This window comes from Anopheles stephensi, chromosome 2 (genome assembly GCF_013141755.1).
Source record: "Anopheles stephensi strain Indian chromosome 2, UCI_ANSTEP_V1.0, whole genome shotgun sequence".
NCBI classification, from domain to species: Eukaryota; Metazoa; Arthropoda; class Insecta; order Diptera; family Culicidae; genus Anopheles; species Anopheles stephensi.
The window spans coordinates 47205418-47223958 of record NC_050202.1 but is presented as its reverse complement, the minus strand read 5'-3'; the positions used below and the strand labels follow the sequence as shown (position 1 = coordinate 47223958).

Sequence of the window (18541 nt, the reverse complement as noted above, 5' to 3'; positions counted from 1 at the left end):
ATATGGCAGTTTATTTTTAGTACGTTTTTGTTCGATCGAAAATGTTATCAATAATACTGTAAATTGTGGACAATAACCCACGAAGCTCTGCCAGTGTACGTTTGCCACTATTTGACACAACTGTCAAACTGCGTTCGGCCTCGATGAGACCATCGCCTGCTGTTCCATGCGCTTTGGATTTATACGCGATTCGGAGGGTCGAGCTGATTGTCATTTCACTGCCACCGAAAACGAGGTGTAATCGTGCACGGGACCGCACCGAAACGGAAACCAGGAATCCAGAGACAGTTTTGTGTATCGTTTGTGCTTAACCTACCAACCCCCAAAACAGAGGTAAGTCGCTGCACCAGCCTCAGCTTCTCACAATAGTCAGCTGAAATCATTTGAAAGCGTTCACCGCAAGTTGGTGCCCAAAGTGTTAGGTTAGGATTACGGCGCACCGCTTCGTGTGGTGTGTGTGCGGTTCTCGTGTTTTCCAGAACATTTCATCATCCACTTTGCCGGCTGCTGATAGACCCCCAGCGCTGTATGGCCGGGGAATTATGTTGTGCAATGGGGATGTATGCATGGGAAAACAGGAAGATGCCGACAAATTGGAGCTAGATTGTGTGTTGAGATTTTTTCTTGTTTTCATTAATATCCTCCGGGGGAAAGATTCCCGGAATGGGCGCCTCGTGTGGTCGCGCAATTACGTAACTCACTACCATCTGCCTTCGGTTCCGGAGCTGTACGGTGATGATGAAATGACGGCGATTTTCTTACTTTCATTTCGAAACACGGAAGAACTTAACGTAGAATTAGGTTCCGGATAATGTTTTCTAATAAGTTTCTTTTATCTTCTCTCGTAATTCTGCTTCCCATTCTAAAAAACGCTTTACTACCTCTGTTGCATATCAACGTAGCCGGCGAAAAGAACGTAGTGCGTGTGTGTGTGCTCGAACACTTTGTAATAGATTGTAGGTAAAGTGAAGTGTGCCTTGGTGTGTCGCTAGGAAACAAACCCGCCTCTCACCCATGGCAACAACCAAAGTGTCCGATCAGCGGAAGCTGATGGATATTTTGCTGGAAACGGAGCGCGTTGCCGACCGGATTCTGGCCTACAAGCAAGAGCTGGTGGAGCTGGACAAACGGCGCCAGGACACGCGCGAGGCCCTTCGTTTGATCGAGAAACACATACCCGGCTCGCAGAAGCGGGTCTGGATAACGATCGGCTCGATGCTGATGAAGCAAAACCGCGAGACGGCGATAGAGCTGTTGCGCAAGGACCAGCAAACGACCGAGGCGGAAATCGATCGGATACGGCAGGAACAGAAGCTGCTGGTTGCTAAGCAGCGCGATCTCGAGCACGATCAGCCTTTGCGAGGGTTTCATTTGAAACCATTGAGCAATGCGGAAATTGCCGGCTTACGGTCGAATATGCCAGGGTTTTAATGGGTGGTTAATGGGAACAGGGAGCAATTGGATTAGATTTTAAGGTGTGTTAGGAGAGCACTAGGAAGGATCTCAATCGCGCATATATCGTTTTGTGAAATAAACGTACCATTCTTCATAACAATTGTCCTGTGCTTTCGAGCTAATCGTTTCTTCATTTCCTTTCCAGAAATGTTCCGCTTGCCAACAGTTTTGCGCGTTGCTGCCGCCCGACAGGTCGCTGCCAGTCGTGGCTACGCCAAGGATGTTCGCTTTGGGCCGGAAGTGCGTGCCCTTATGCTGCAGGGTGTGGATGTGTTGGCCGACGCCGTAGCCGTTACGATGGGACCAAAGGTGGGGATGATAAGAAACCGTCGATGGCATTGGCAGCTGATAGTGAGGCTGTGCATTGGCCTCATTTTCCTTCGATCCATTATTCTAACGGACCCTTTATGCTTTTCTTCTTACTCCTAGGGCCGCAACGTCATTCTGGAGCAAAGCTGGGGTTCGCCAAAAATCACCAAGGACGGTGTGACGGTCGCGAAGGGCATCGAGCTGAAGTGCAAGTTCCAAAACATCGGAGCCAAGCTGGTGCAGGATGTGGCGAACAACACGAACGAGGAAGCCGGTGACGGTACCACGACCGCTACCGTGCTGGCCCGCGCCATCGCCAAGGAGGGTTTCGAGAAGATCTCCAAGGGTGCGAACCCGGTCGAGATTCGGCGCGGCGTGATGCTGGCCGTCGACACAGTGAAGGAACATCTGAAGACGCTCTCGCGCAAGGTAAACACACCGGAGGAGATCGCCCAGGTGGCAACGATTTCGGCCAACGGTGATCGCGCGATCGGCGATCTGATCAGCGAAGCGATGAAGCGCGTCGGAAAGGAGGGCGTGATTACGGTGAAGGACGGCAAGACGCTGAACGATGAGCTGGAAGTGATCGAGGGCATGAAGTTCGACCGCGGTTACATTTCGCCGTACTTTATCAACTCGAGCAAGGGCGCGAAGGTCGAGTTCCAGGATGCGCTCGTGCTGTTCTCGGAGAAGAAAATCTCGACCGTGCAGTCCATCATCCCGGCACTGGAGATGGCAAACCAGCAGCGCAAACCGCTCGTCATCATTGCGGAAGATGTGGACGGCGAAGCGCTCAGCACGCTCGTTGTGAACCGGCTGAAGATTGGGCTGCAGGTGGCCGCGGTGAAGGCGCCCGGCTTCGGAGATAACCGCAAATCGACGCTGTCCGATATGGCCATCAGCACCGGTGGCATCGTGTTCGGTGACGATGCGAATCTGGTGAAGCTGGAGGATGTGCAGCTGTCCGATCTGGGACAGGTGGGCGAAATTACCATCACGAAGGACGACTGTCTGCTGCTGAAGGGACGCGGCAAGCAGGAGGATGTGAACCGCCGGGCGGACCAGATCCGTGACCAGATCGCGGAAACGACGTCCGAGTATGAGAAGGAAAAGCTGCAGGAGCGTTTGGCCCGCTTGTCGTCGGGTGTGGCCGTACTGAAGGTTGGCGGTTCGAGCGAGGTGGAAGTGAACGAAAAGAAGGATCGCGTCAATGATGCGCTGTGTGCGACGCGTGCCGCCGTGGAGGAAGGCATTGTGCCCGGCGGTGGTACTGCGCTGATCCGTTGTGCGCCGGCGTTGGCGAATCTGAAGGGTGCGAACGAGGATCAGAACACGGGTATCGAGATCGTGCGCCGTGCGCTCCGTATGCCGTGCACCCAGATCGCCAAGAACGCGGGCGTCGATGGGTCGGTGGTGGTGGCGAAGGTGGAGGAGCTGAAGGGTGACTTTGGGTACGATGCGCTCAACAACGAGTACGTCAACATGATCGAGAAGGGCATCATTGATCCGACGAAGGTCGTCCGGACGGCGCTGTCGGATGCGTCCGGTGTGGCGTCGCTGCTGACCACGGCCGAAGCGGTCGTGACGGAAATCCCGAAGGAGGAACCGGCAAACCCGATGGCCGGCATGGGCGGTATGGGCGGAATGGGTGGAATGGGAGGAATGGGTGGTATGATGTAAGATAGTGTTGTTCGTCGAGCTCAGGGACATTCTAGCAGGGTGTGAAGCTGTACGGGAAGCTGCTCACAAACCCTTTTTCCATCCGACTCTTCGATGAAAGTCCTAGCAAACTAACACCAGAGCCGGGTGGATACAATTTGGTGCGTAGCTTCCCGGTTACACCTTCGCCGGCTGTATGGCTGGCTAGCTTAATGCATTTATTGTTTTCTCAAAACGACAAATCATCCCGTTTTCCCCCCCGGTAACACCGCAACCACCACCAATACCCGTGTTCGAGAGCGCGAGGATTCGTATGTGCGCCAGAGTGTATGTTTCCAAGTGATTGGCGTATTCTCATCACGCTCGACAAACACATCTCTCCGTGTGAGCCTTCCAAACCCTGGGGCGACCACGGCTTAGGAGGTAGTAGTAGTAGAGGGAGTCTTGTGCGTAAAGTTTGTTTTAAATTAAAACACATCGCCGCGTCACGTCACTGGCGCGTATATAGAGGGAGAGAGAGAGATAGCAGGAGTTCGAGATAAAACACAGCAAAGAGCCGTCGTGTCTATGCGAGGCATAGCGGACACAACATCCAATGAACAATATTTAGCGTAAGACAGCCGGTAGAGTTTATTCCTCGCAAAGGAAGGATAAGGATTAGGTTAAGTGGAAACGCGTTGGTCCTGTTGTAGAAGTCACACACACAAATCGATCGATTCGGCGATCATATTAGTCTGTAAGAGAGAGAGAGAGAGCGCGAGCAAGCTATATCTACAACCCTTGGGGACCTTAGCACTACCGTTACTGAGCGTTATTTTGAGGTGAGCTTGAGTGTGTAGCGCCGAGTATAGAGTTGGGCGAGTTGAGTGCGAATAGTAGTAATATAGCCACATCATTATTGTAGTTTGTAGAACTTCTTTTATGTTGTTTCGGACATTTGTTTCTCTGTTTGTAAGAACGCTGTGCTTTTCGTTCCATAACATTCTTCGTACGAGCATTTCTCTTAGTAGTTTTCCAAAGCGTGCATTAGGGTAACACCACAGTCAGTAGCACAGAACATCCTTGCAGGCGTGCCAATCTCAGATATCGCTTTACAGAGGGCTTACGACCTGTTGTAATAAGGAGCATGTCTAGTATCGTTGATTCACGATTAGTTCGGTTAAGGTTCGTTGAAATCATACAGTGCAAGAAGCCAGAACTGTCTCGTACGGCCAAAACTGCCAGAGCACCCACCACCAGGACAGCAGGGACGAAATGATTTCGATAGTTGTAATTATTTGTTTCGAGAGCGTGTGAATCGTCCCATACGGTGGTGTGGTGCTGTGCCCGTGCGAAGAGAGAAGACAAACCCCATAAGTTCCAGTGATCGTTTTCCGCGACGAAATATGAATGGTGAAATACACGGACAATTACCATTTTCTTAACAAAAAGCAATTTCAAGTGAAATGTTGTATTAGTGAGAAAATGTTAACCTTGTTTTAGCATTATTGTCAGCAATTTACTATTAAATCTTGCTTCGGGAATGAGAGGTTAGTTAGTAACCGTTTTGAAAAATACAAATTGTCCTCGATGGCTGAAATGCTGTCAATTTGGATACAACTGACAGCATCCAGTCCAGAGCGTTACGACGTTCCGACATTAAGCCTCATTTAACATTTCCCATCGAGGCAGCTGAAACGTTACGCGATGCGTTATGTGGGAAATTTATTCGTTGATCTGGAAACGGAGTAACACAACTAGTGAAAAGACGTGCAAAGCTTTTCGGTGTATTTAAGAGTGTTTAAGTGATATGATATTTGAGTGTTTTAGGACATGTTTTACGAACAAAAGATAGCAAGCTGCATGTAACGTATCTGTATGTTAAATGAACGTTTTATCAAATTTGTTGACCAATTAGAGGAAATTAAAGATGCTCCTCTTTGAAAGTCTGTTTTGCATTTGGTAAAAGACTCGAGAAGGCCCCCCCCCTGACAAAATTTGTTAGGCGCTGTAGGTTTTACGCCTAAAGGTATGCAATCCGCAGTACACGTTGCGAGAGCTTCACAGTGAGCTTTCAGTGTGGTCAAAAATGGTTGAAGAAAGTCGAATAAAATATTGTTATTATTTGATTAAAACCCCTTCTCCGCTAACCCTACCATTCATTTTGGCTTACAGGGGCTTCGTACTAATTTTCGGTCACACTAGGGGTGAACAATCGGGCTTAAAACATGCACGGCGTTCTCAGACAGTAACGGAACAGTAATTCGATGAATACTTGTTACCTTGCATTGATATTCAGCAAAGGAGGAAACATAAGAATATCATAATCTCAAACCACTTGTTACAATGTATTGTATCAAGGGTAAAAGACTCGAGAAGGCCCCCCCTAGAATCTTTTGTGTGCAGCACTGTGGCCTGTCATTTTTATTGTACAGTGGAATTTCTGTATGGTCAAAACCCATTTGATGTAAACATTGTGCATTGTTCCTTAATACTGTTAATAGACAGCGAGTAGAACTTGATACAATACATTGTAACAAGTGGTTTGTGATTATGATATTCTTATGTTTCCTCCTTTGCTGAATATCAATGCAAGGTAACAAGTATTCATCGAATTACTGTTCCGTTACCGTCCGAAAACGCCGTGCATGTTTTGGGCCCGATTGTTCACCCCTAGTGCGACCGAAAACTAGTACGAAGCCCCAGTAAGCCAAAATGAATGGTAGGGTTAGCGGAGAGGAGGTTTTAATCAAATAATAACAATATTTTATTCGACTTTCCACAACCAATTTTGACCACACTGAAAGCACACTGAAAGCTCACTGTGAAGCTTCCGCAACGTGTGCTGCGGATTGCATACCTTTAGGCGTAAATCCTACAGCGCCTAACAAATTTTGTCAGGGGGGGGCCTTCTCGAGTCTTTTACCGTATCAAGTTCTACTCGCTGTCTATTAACAGTATTAAGGAACAATGCACAATGTTTACATCAAATGGGTTTTGACCATACAGAAATCCCACTGTACAACAAAAATGACAGGCCACAGTGCTGCACACAAAAGATTCTAGGGGGGGCCTTCTCGAGTCTTTTACCTTGCATTTAATTAAGTCTTAAATGCTACTTTCCTTTGTCTCTACAATCTCAAGAGGTCTTGCTGCGCTTGTCGTCACTCGTGCATTAATTTTCCCATAGCTGGCTTACCAGTCTGTTAGAGGTCTGGTAGTTTTGCGTACGGGGAGAAGGTCCGAATGAGATTTTTACCCGGTTCTGCCGTGTGAAAATCAACACCTTTTCCTCAGATAAAATGTCTTCTGTTAGAGCCATTTGTTGTTATAGATAATAAGACAATTTCCTTTTCGTCCAATAATATCACTAAACTTACTATTTCTAACTCACGCACCTTATGCCAGTTAAATAACCCATCGTACACGAAGCGAGCTGTCTGAAGCGCAGCACCAACTTGACAGGACAGGTGTTGTTACTTGGGTAGCTCGACGGTGTGGGTGTGTGCGTGTTCGCCCCACAGTACATCCACCGTCGATGATGATGATGGCTGTTTCTTCTTTACCATTGCTGTGTCCAAGAAGCAGAGTAGTAGGCTGTGACGGAATGAACGTCGTACATTGAGGGACCGTTTTCTCAATTGTGTGTTTCGCTTCCAGCTACGGGCTGCAGAAAAAAGACCAATTTCACGGTGTAAGTGTGCAGATCAGTGTGGAAAAAGCGGTTCGTGCGTGAATTTCGTGTTCGATAAGCCATTAAATGCGATCGTGTGACAACGCGACGGCCAAAAAACTGGACGTGTGAAGAATACTTTTCCACCGTGAGAGAGAGAGAGTGTGTGGCGACGATAATCATCATCGGCCCTCGTAGTCGACGAGTTGTCCAAGTTGCAGTTGGTGACGGTGACGAGTGGGATTTTTCTTCCTTCATTCGTTTGTTAGTTTTGAACAGTGGAAATGTGCTGGCAAAGGGTCAAACAGTGAACGGTTTCCAGTTCCCTATTGTTTCCTCCCGAACTCCCCGCCTCCCCCATCGCATACCCTGGCTCACGCCTTATCCTGTTGATTCGCGAGGAATGCGTTCGTGGTCAAACGCCGTTCCCGTGTCGTGCGTATGATGGTGTGCGTGCTGTGTTCGCCGTCGCTCGTTCGCGCGTGTGTGTTGGTATGTCCGTTTTCTTAAGAGACGGCAGCAGCAACAGCAGCCAGACCAGAATCCGTTGGAATCCGATCTTCATCTACGAATTGCGTGTATGTGCGCACGTGTGTGTGTGAGTGTGTGTGGTTGGATGTTGTTGGTGGAAGAAAAAGAAGAAGGAGTAGTTGGGTGGGTGAGGTGGGGAACACAGTGGAAAGAAGCGGACAGTCGCATAAAATCAGTTAATGCCGTGGAAATGATGAGAGATGGTGGTGTTGGCGGAACCAACCAACACAACGATGGGCAGAGAACGATAAGTGCGTGAGATGGGTCGGCGACGTCAATATTGAAGAAGGCTCGTATGTGACACCCCTTTCGGGAGGATGTGAAGTTGTGTGATCCGTGATGGGAAAGCACGGGATGGGACGACGATGACGAAGATGATGATGACAGTGTAGCAAGTAACGTCTCTTTGGCTTGAAAAAGAAGAAAGAAACACGCCAAGGGCTCCTTCATCTATTTCTCCAGTGGGCAGGCCGAGCAGAATGTGTGTGTGTGTTGGTGCTCCATGTTGGTGCACCGAAGTGGTGAGCGTGTGGGGCTTGTTTTCTCACCAAATCAAAGGCAAAAAAGGCGAACGGGGGCGATGCCGTGTTAGTTATCTCTTACATTTGTATCCTTTCGTCCCCATTTTTGCGGCGAAAAAAGACATCTCCTTGCAGTGGAACATCTATCGGGCAGGTTGGATGTGATTTTGCATCGTAAAAGCATCCAGAAATGTTTGATCAAAGTAGCAGGTGCGCGTTTTCTCACGGTGTGGGGCGCTCAGTGCATAGTGAGCGTGATCCGTCAAAGCAGAGTGAATCGTCGTCACCGCGTCGCTGTCCGTTAGAAACATAATTTGTGTAAAGAATCACTCCAGCCTACAAATTGGTGTTGCTTGTGGATAATCATCGATCCCAAAACCAACCGACACATACACACACCATCGGCGACATTGTAGTGCGAAGAAAGATCGTCCAAAACTTAGCGCGCACCCGCTTATGTCGACCATGTTTCTCCATGAGATATCTCGCGACGGGCTTCTAGATTACACCATCCATCTCTTCGTCCGTGGTTGAGATTTTTAGTAGTGTGTAGTTTTGTTTTGTTATCTTCGAGTTACAGTGGGTGCCTATCTCGTTGCTTCGGTTCAATAGTTAGGCCTCTCGCAAGTGTGTGTCCAGCGGGTTATGGAAAGTGTGTGTGGTGTGTCCGGATAACCCCCATCAATTTACACTCACTCTGTTGGTGTGTCGGTTCACGTTGAATGCGTGAAGATTGTGTGAGAGTGTGTGTCCGTCCGTCCATCGCTTGCTTGTTTGGAAAGTGTGTGAGAAGAAGCGAAGAACGCAGAGTGAGCTGCTGTTGATGTGTTGTGAGGTGAGCGCGAGAAGCAAGTGAAGTAATGATCTCTCACTATCGGGGCGCGGTGGAGCAATCTGTTGTTGATTTGTGTGTTGTTTTGTGTTTTATTTATCGCGCTACCCTTGTCTACGAACGATTGTGTGTTTGATTACCTGCCCGAATGTGAATGCTTTTATGTGATTTCGACTCCCATATCATCATCAACTTTGGAGCTGGATTCATTATGCGAAATACCGGTAGAGGAAGGAATTTACTGCAGAGGGAGTGTCCAAGGCGATTTAGGTTTCGAATGGTAAGTGTGCTTAGTAGAAGTTGCAATTTTCTTACAATCTTCTTCGCTTTCGCACGGAAAAAAACCCTTTTCATCCATCCAAAAACGCAATCAAACACGATGCTAGTGCAAGTGTGTGTGGTTGTTTGCGTGTAAATGGTGCGTACACACCACACCAATCAATCGCATCCACCACCCCGATTATTGTTAACCATCCGTCATGGATGTATGCGTGGCTGTGGCGCCATGATGAGTGGGAGACTCACATTCAAAACAAGAAGTGAAAGATTACTTTCCCTCACGACGGCTTCACGGCTTCTTTCACCTTCCCTGTGGAGAAACCAGCCGCAGAAACCCACACAACGCGACGCATTGGCATTGTAATGTCTTTCTCTGAGTGTGTGTGTTCACCATCATTTCACTCTTCTCACGCATCTCACGCATCTTCTACTGCTGGTGTGAGCTGTTTAGATGAGATGTCGAGAACATCGCACACCGCCGTCATCTTTGCCGTCCTCGAATGCGGGAGCCAAGAAAAAAAAGCAATGTAACCATAGACTGCTTTTCTTTCGCTTCAATTTGATGCTATTGAAGACGAAATATCCTTGCTGAAATACATATTTTGTACCACTTCATCAGTTTCGGAATGAGGAATCTCTCTTTCTCTATCTCTCTCACTCTCTTTTTGGTCCCCCACGCGGAATTTTCGGTGCGTGGGCGTACATTTACATGCGCGCACCGTTCGTCCTGTGGCAAGGAAAATGCCCACCCACAGGCCTCTATTTCGTTGGTGTGAGCAGGCACGACCATCGAGCGAAAGGCAGCTAGGACAAATATACACCGATATCAATAGCGGAAGTGTCAAAGTTTCATTACCCTTTTTTTGCTGTTGTTAACACGGAAGGTCGGAGGCGCTACTTAGGACCACACCAACACACCACTCGTAGATTTCATTCAAATAGTGGTGAGTCGACTCTCTCATACTTTCTCGCTCCGGCTCACTCGGTTTTCTCACATCTTCCTGTCATCCTTCAATACTCTTCTTGCCTGTTTGTTCCATTTCACTTCCCATTTCGCATGGCCTACTACTACTACAACCATTACTACTACTACTTCACTGCCTCCCTAATGAGGCAAAGTGATATGAGGTTGGCTAGTTGCGGTTGATTTCATTCACCAGTTCCAGCGAGCCTTCTCATGTTTCTCTACCACTTTGTTGTTGTGTTGTTACTGCTCCAATAAATTCGCTGACCGCCACTGTCTTTACCTCCACCGTAACTACCTCTATCTCCACCGCGCTCCAGCCCACTGAACATAGCCACAGAGCTCATTTGGATGAAGATGGCTAAGGCTGCGGGCTGCGATGTAAAATGGTGCCGGCTAACGGACAACAGTGTTGTGGACCTTGTCTGTGTTGGTTTTACTTCATTTTTTCTTTCTTGATTTCATACACTTTACACCCATGTCCGAGGGGAGCGTCTTGGGAGTGTTGGGCAAGTGCGGGGGGCTGATGGTTTGATGGTGAATGCTGTTGTTTCGGTTCACTGACACTCCCCAAACGACGAGTGTATTCCCCAACGGTGTTTTCAACGCCACCGTTTCGCACTAGTGTGAGTGTGGAATGGATGGGATGCGAAGGGTATCGCGAGCTAAGGACACGTCCATTTTGCCCTTTGACATTTTGTTCCTGATTCGAGCCACCAGTCATCCCCTCATTAGTCACCTTTTTTTTCGGAGGGTGAGGACGAACCTTTTAGATCGAAGATTGCTCCAAAGAGTGTTGTGTTTGTTGGTGTGTGCATTCGGGACGGTGCCGCCATACCATAGCCCCATGTTGTGGTAGTTAGAAGTGAAGCAAGGAAACTGATCAAGGCCACCAAGGCTGTTTTCATTTGCTTCGCTTATTTACGCGTCCCCCATCATCTCTGCTCCAGTGAGTGGAGGATAAGTTTGATGTACAATATCGGTTGTGATACGTTACATGGATTAGTAGTTTCGCTGCTAAACACATGGGCGATGAAGCATTGCACTTGCCCCGGCATTGGTAGTCGTGGTGGTACAGAAACAATAAACAAAACAATATGCAGAGTCGGAGTAAAGCGCGCGTCCGGTAGCAATGGAGCTGTCAGTTTGCTGTCAAAATAAGCTCCCGTCCTACGGGTTGGGGCCGGTTCGGTTGATACAGACATGGTGGTATGGAGTTTGGAGGAAGCAACGAGGCTTTAGTTAAATTAAACAATTTAGTGTAATCTACAGCGTTCGGTAGTGTGCAACGAGGGGATGTTTGAATTAGGAGAGATGCACTAGCAATTTACTTCTGTTGGCTGGGAAAATAGACTTTAAAATGAGTTTGTTGGGTCTTGAACATGTTGTTTCAATAGATTTCAATGATATGTTATGCTTGATTTTTCTTAAAATTTGCTTATTGTACTTGGTGAAAAGTCGATCGGCTATGAGGGGAGTTTTGGGAACCATAAACCACTAGAAGACTCTTTCGTCGATGATATTGTTTAGAGGACACAGTCTCTTGGTAGATGATGTCAGTTGCTAGACGAGGTGACATACCAAGAATTCCGTAGGTTCTTGGTGGAGGGATCAGCCAACTTCGTTGAACTTTTTTTACTTTTGCGAATGTCTAAGATTCTAAACTGATTCTAGACAACAAGATCATATAGCTCCTCGGTTTGGACATCTAGCTCGCCCATAGTCGTTTACGAGATTCGTGACGGAGCAAACGATTTTTTTTTGACACTTAGGTCGGCTTTAACTAGTAGTCATTAAAAATATGAAATTATCTATAAAAAATGCAAAAGAAAATATATTTTTCATTGTAATGGTTTTATTTTGTCATTAAATAGCAATAACATGTGATCGGTTCAAAGTAGCGATAGTATAGTCATAACACAAGGTCTTAAACGTTTTGTCTAAATACTCTCACACATGGAACATTCCTTTTGCATTTTGTTTGCTTTCCTATTTGCTTTCGATGCATTCTTTCTGTCTGAAACCGTCCTGCCATGGGGACGATGATGTCGCCCAGAAAGACGACTAGACCACACATTGTGCCTTCGTGACAGAACCAAACTCGAAACGGCAAATGAGTAACTGTTTGCCCTTGCGTTTTACTTCCTCGTCTTCCGATGCTCTCCAACCGTGGGTGAAAACATAAAGGATGTCTGGAATTGTGCATTTTTAACACTTTTACCGTCTTTGAGCGTGGATCTCCTGTGCCTGTGACCGGCATGGAACGGACTTGCTTATTGCTAATTCACTGCTTTCAGCGTGTAAAATTTTCGAGTGCTGTTCCAAGAAAAAGACTCATCTGCCTCTACGCGTCGTGTGTGCTACCGGTGTTTGTTGCGTTCGTGTCTGGCAAAGATTGCCCATAAAACTGGTCCCAGTGCATGTGCGCCGTTGACTAATCGGAGAAGAGAGTAGTGCTGTTGTTTGCTTCCAGCGTGTGCTTTTTGCTTGCGAATGTCTTTTGCTGATTGTAAAATTATGGATTTTCCAATGAATGTTCGTTGCGGTGTGAAGAATGTGGTGTAACGGCTACTGCTTGTGAATTGAATTCATTGAATGATTGTTGTAGTTCAATGTTGCAGATTGGAAATATTTATATTGAAATTCTTATTATCTTTGATGTGAGAGTTTTCCGCAAAGCTATTAGTCATGTTTAATCCAAACTCGTTACATTTGCCTCACTACGTAGCACAGGCATTACATCCTCAACAGTGAGCTCCTGGATTAATTACGAAGCTTTGATGCACTCCTGATTACCGATCGATATAATACGAAACAACATCCTGATTGGCCACATCGGCAAAAGGCAAACTGTGTTATACATCTCTGCCCTCAACTATCTATCTCGCCACTCAGCCGGGAGATGCAAAGTGTGTGTAAAGCACCTTAGAACGCATAAAAATACCATTGCATGTTGCGCATCTCCGAACGAAAGTGCCGGCCGCCGCCTTGTGATTGTGGCAGAGAGCGCAAAAGTCTAAAAATAATATTCTCTGTAGTAACGTGACCTGGAAGGGATTAATTAGAAATTGCAATCGAGATTCAGTTCGGTTCGGTTCGCTTTTCTGGACCGAGTACAAACCGGTTATTATTAACTTTAGCTAGAACGGACTAATTGTACTTGGACGCATCTTGAGAAAAGGGGTCCTGTTAGTCAGATGATTAAGAAGTGACATGATTTAAATGGTATTGCATAAAGAGGTGAACTCTTCGCTATAGTATGGGTAAATCTGATGGATGGGATGAATTAAGAGTTCAAGTATTTTTTTGTGTCAGTTCTTCTTTCTAGGCACTAAAAACCTTGCAAGGTCTCGGGGGTCTACCATTTCTGGCTTTCTGTGACTTGAATTTACTCGTAGCCAAGTAGTCAGCCCTGCGTACGGGGGAGACAGTCTGGATGGGATTTGAACCCCGGTCCTGCCGTGTGAAGACTGGCACCGTTGTCGCCTTGGCCACCGGACCGCCTCATTTGTGTCAGTTAGGATAGCGTTATAATGGAATGATGATGAAGGAAGATAGGCATATTTTCATCCACAATTGGCACATGTGGATCGCAATAAGAGCTCTGTCTCTCGTTCCAAATGCACCCGATCTAGAAAAATGAAAAATATCTCCAGTAATCCTCAAGAAATAACCCATGAAATGCCAGATGTGAAGCAGTGGCCGATCAAGTCTCTTGCGGGTACTAATCAGAATAATAGTTGGAGGCCACCAATAGGTCGAATCTACTGACTTGAGCTAGAGTCAAAATCTAAGCGAAGACGGTTATGCTGGGTCCCTTATGTAGTTCGGGGTTTCTTTAAATATTTAAGCTATCTTGCTTATCGGGAGACACGCCTTTGTTGATCTGAACGAGCCTCCCGATAGCTCGCAGCCCCAAGCATTGGAGTAGGTAGCTTATACTTTGACCCACCCTTGATGAGATGTCAAGTCGAACAACTTATACTTTGAAAAAAACTTTCAACTGTCGAAGCTAGGACTAGCTTTGGGTTATGCACTATGAGCAACTCAAAATGAACGATCGGATCTCTTCTAGGCGGAGTGCAGTTGTACCTGTCCACTAAATCTCAAACAGAGTCCGCGAAAGTTTCCGAATATCACTAGTTAGTCTCGAAAACGGCATCAGAGCCTCACTCGAATGTAGGTCTGTCGGACAAAATCACCTTGCCATACCGATTGTTCGATGTTACAATAGATCTTCTCCGCTATTTCCATCCATAAAACCAGCAGCAGCGGAAAAGATGAATCATTTTTTATACTGACCATCAGTGTGTGTGTGTTTTGTTGCTAGTGATTAGTCTGTTCCGGCGCCTTATAATTTCAATCCGATCTCGCAACGGAGCCGCAACGATCTCTCTCCTGCGGTCAACACTGAATCGAGTGGGTGCATGGGTATACCGCAGTGAAAAGAGAACCTAGACCCGATTAAGGCAATAATAGGCATTTTCTTTCTAGATGCACTTTCTTTTTCTCAGTGCATTGTGCAGATATGCACAAACACAGCTGACCGCTCTCGATCGTTTCTTCTGGACCAAACAAACGGTTGTTGCTCGGTGGGGTGGCATAATGTGCAGGATGAAAACATGTACTGTACAAGTAGAGTAATAATGCTCGAGACGGAGGAACTACATCAATTCGGAAGTGAAACAAACTGCAACTGAACCGCGAAATGGAAGCAATGCCTCTCCCGGTAGTTGCCGCGCAATTCTGGCAGTCGAGAGGAAATCTAAGCGGGGGAACTCATTTGATGTCCGTGAATTGAGGTCACGGTGATGATTGTAGGAGGCGCTAGGTGTAGGGCATATATACCTCTGTGAGTGTCCAGTTTCCCTTACATTACACTATATTTTATTACTACACTCTTCACTATTATTGCGGCATAACAAACTCCACCATCTTCTGCTTCTTAACATTAGTTTCCTTTTTTTATTAATAGTTGAGCACTTTGTTCCATCTTCACGTACGTACCATCCTCCTCCAGGGGTGATGTTGTTGCGGTAGAAACGGAATCGTTGTGCAGATGATTTAAAATTAGCTGGCAAGGTTTAATTTTATCTTGTCTTTTCCTTTTTGCCCATTCCTCCTTTGCCGCGCTCCAATTCGGGGGGTTGGTTTGGACGAGGTTTCCTGTATTGATTAACCGAATTACCAAAATAATGTTGCAAAGCAAATAAAATCAAATCAAAATAGCTTCGCTCAAAACGAAGATAGGGAGGAACGTGAGTTAAAAAAAGAGGGGTAAAGATACGAAGGGGCGTATGGCACCTGTGGCACCGGAAAACGGTACACTTAATGGAGTTTGGCCACCCAATGGGCCACGCATGGGAGCACACATCGGGAGATGGTGATGGGTGGATCGGTTTTCTCACTTGCCCATCTCACATATGCCCTGTTGGTGGGGCACGACTGCGTTGTATGGAAAGGGAACGAAACTTGTTTTTAACCAAAAAATGATTTATATGGAATCGTAACGCACGAACGAACGATGATGAACCATCCCCGGACGAATCTCCGTTGCCCGTTGGATCCAAACTTTCGCTTGGCCCGGCGGCGCTTGGCTGATGATGGGTGGGAGAGCTTCAAAAATTAAGACGAGTGTGAAGAGGACAATATAAACAAATTGTAACGAATTGTTCAATTAACGCCTAATCGAATCATATGTGCGCGTGTGTGTGTATACGATGTGCCGGCTTTTCTTTCTTCGGTCGGTTTCTCCTGATTCGACCGACAAAAAAGAGGAACCAATAAGACCTGATCCGTTTCCGCTTTTTTATTTCAAGGTTTCTTCTTTTTTCTATCTAAATTGTACTAGTATAAGCTACACAGTTTGGTGCTGATTTGGAGTAGGGTTTTCTTTTTTTGGTCCTTAAATGTAGGTCATTTTGCCTCTTTTTTTTGTTCATCTCCTTAAATTAGGCCTTCAGCGCTTCAGTGAGTTTCATGGTCGAAGATGCGTTTAAATATTTTATTGTACCAGTGAGTCTGCTTTGCCGGAGATAAAGTTCAAACACGATTTGCCGATCGAGGTCGCTGATCTAATCATTTTGGTTTATGTAACGGTTTATGTCAAAAAGGAGCACGTCGATCTTCGAGAAAGAGCTGCCTAATGACTAATCAAATGTTTTCGTTCTTGTAAGCAATATACCACTCTTAGACAAATTTCTGTTTCATTTTCGCTACCAATTGGTATAAAAATAAAAAAAGAGAAAAGCAGACGAACTTCCCAACATTCATGTCCCATTCGGTCATCGTCAGCGAGAAGTCTTCACCCGTCCGAAAGCAGCTGGTAGACATTAAAACGCCGACTACAAAAGACGCGTAAATGAAGTACTAAAAATATTTCGCCAACCCTTGTCGGCCACAAGCGAAACAATCAGCAGCCGGGAATCGGCGTGATGGACGCTGGGATTTTTGGTTAAAAATAAAATACCGTCCCGCCAAAACTTTGCCATTCTTTCACATTCCGGTCTCAAGACGTCGTCGGTTAATGAGCGTTGGAGGTGGCGACGGCAGTTAGACGATGCTACACGCTTGCCCAATAATAGCAGACACACTCTCTCCGGTGCCCAGCACACACATGTGTGTTTTTGGACACTGAATTCTTTGCGTTCCTCAGAACCCCCCCCCCCCCCCCCCCGACACTGAAGGCAGCGGAGGGAGTTTTATGTCATCGGTTAGTTACGTGTCTGTCCGAAGTTGATTACTGAGGGCGGTGTGCTCTGTTGAACCTCCTCCGACTGTTGTTACCATCCATTTTGCATCGTATGGCAACAGTGGCGTTTGTTCGGCAAATGATGAAAACGGTGAGCAAGGCTTCGATGGATTCTGGGAAAATGTGAAGACGTGGCGTTTGGTACCGGCGAAATGTATGACCAGATGTTTGGAAATGTTGTTACGTGAGTGTTCGGACTTGTATTGAAATGGAGTGCCTTCTAAATTAATTTTAATATGAACTCTGAATAGTCTGGTAGAGAATTTTTGATTTTAGTATATGCCCAAGATTCTTCTTATTGAATGACTTGTGGGCCCTTTGACTCACTATGTTAGTATCATTTCAATCTTGGGATTTTGTAGTTTACAGCGGGTTTTTCGTCGAGATTCAGTTGTCGTTGAACAATATTTCTTGAGCGTTTTACGAGTCAATAATCATTATCAGTTTACGGTCGGCTTTATGGATTTATGGCGATAGTAAGATATATTTCTGTCCGTTGTACAAAGAGCTCAGTCTTTTTCCTATGTCGGTAAGGCTTTGTCATTTACTACAGTAGAATTGTTAGGGATGGGATAGTTGTCAGTTAAGCTTTTTTGATAATAATATGAAAATTTGGCTTTGGTCCATTTTGTTTCAAGTGAATCAAGGACATTCAAGGCGATTAATAATAGAATGCAGGAAGGCTTTTAAGGCTATCTCCTTCCTCTTCTTCGGCATAACAATCTCAAAAGGTCTCGGTCTGCCATTGCTGGCATTCTGTGGCTTGATTTTACCCGTAGCAAAAAAACGTCTGTCCTGCGTGCGGAAAAACGATCTTTAAGGGGTTTGATCCCCGGTTCTGACGTGTGAAATCAGCTCCACTTTCGTATAGCCCACTGGACCGACCCTACAGATTCCCTGCCCATTATTATTCCTCACGGGTGTTTCACACGGTAGGACCTCGTACTGAAACTCTTTTGGATCATTCTCCTGTAGCAAGGAATACATATTAGGGACCAATATAGGTGGTAAAATAAGCCTTGAATAAGAATTGAAAAGTCTTTAAGACAAAACAAATAGCATAGTTCGGACGTTGCCCGGTTAGGTTAATCGCTAGAGTTGACCATTTCTCGTTGCTGATGCAGGTGTTGGTGAATTGATGGAGGAAGCGTTTACAAGGCTTATCGTCAGTACTTGATGCTGTTTTGTTTTCGTTAGTTTTTTTTGCAATATGCAATTATTAGTTTGCCAATTCGAAGGTAGTTTCTTTTTGGCTTCCTTCGCGAGGTTGAGAATAGCCAAAACCAGCTGGAAGATCTACCTCGATCGTACTCGTTCATCCATGCTGGATAGTAGAGGGCAGGTAAAAAGTGATCCCACCAGTAGACATGTTACCGCTGATAGTGGTGGCCACTGGTAGTGAAAAATCGGTAGAACTTAGGAAGGTAGAGCATGTACAACTCACACAACGATGATGATGCGCACAGCGCAGAGATCGTGTGAATCCATCATCCGTGGAGGTTTGCCGGTTGATTTCGTTTGGCAATTCGGGCATACCTTCGAGCAGCGGTGCACCCAGTAGCCCAGCTGTTGTGTGTGAGTGCCGCTG

General features: G+C 46.2%; 3 protein-coding genes across 6 annotated transcripts in view; all 3 read left to right on the top strand.

Annotated features, from left to right (window-relative positions):
* Positions 1-94: 94 nt before the first annotated feature.
* Positions 95-4853, top strand: LOC118507015 (heat shock protein 60A). Its single transcript, XM_036044951.1, has 3 exons — positions 95-333; positions 1601-1764; positions 1885-4853. Exons 2-3 carry the CDS (start codon positions 1603-1605, stop codon positions 3442-3444), a joined length of 1722 nt encoding a protein of 573 aa, XP_035900844.1. The 5' UTR covers positions 95-333; positions 1601-1602; the 3' UTR covers positions 3445-4853.
* Positions 128-1555, top strand: LOC118507016. Its single transcript, XM_036044953.1, has 2 exons — positions 128-333; positions 903-1555. Exon 2 carries the CDS (start codon positions 1015-1017, stop codon positions 1429-1431), a length of 417 nt encoding a protein of 138 aa, XP_035900846.1. The 5' UTR covers positions 128-333; positions 903-1014; the 3' UTR covers positions 1432-1555.
* A 2090-nt stretch (positions 4854-6943) lies between the features above and the next one.
* The window catches only part of LOC118506998 (unconventional myosin-IXa-like), a 63121-nt gene continuing 51523 nt past the window's right edge, over positions 6944-18541 (top strand). The window contains exons 1-2 of one of the 4 annotated variants that reach the window (XM_036044890.1): positions 6955-7096; positions 8681-8706. The gene's annotated coding sequence lies outside the window, so the exon portion shown is untranslated. Of the gene's footprint in view, positions 7127-8680; positions 8707-8770; positions 8963-18541 lie in introns of those variants that run through there. The other 3 variants (XM_036044885.1, XM_036044887.1, XM_036044886.1) reach the window with 3 other exon arrangements.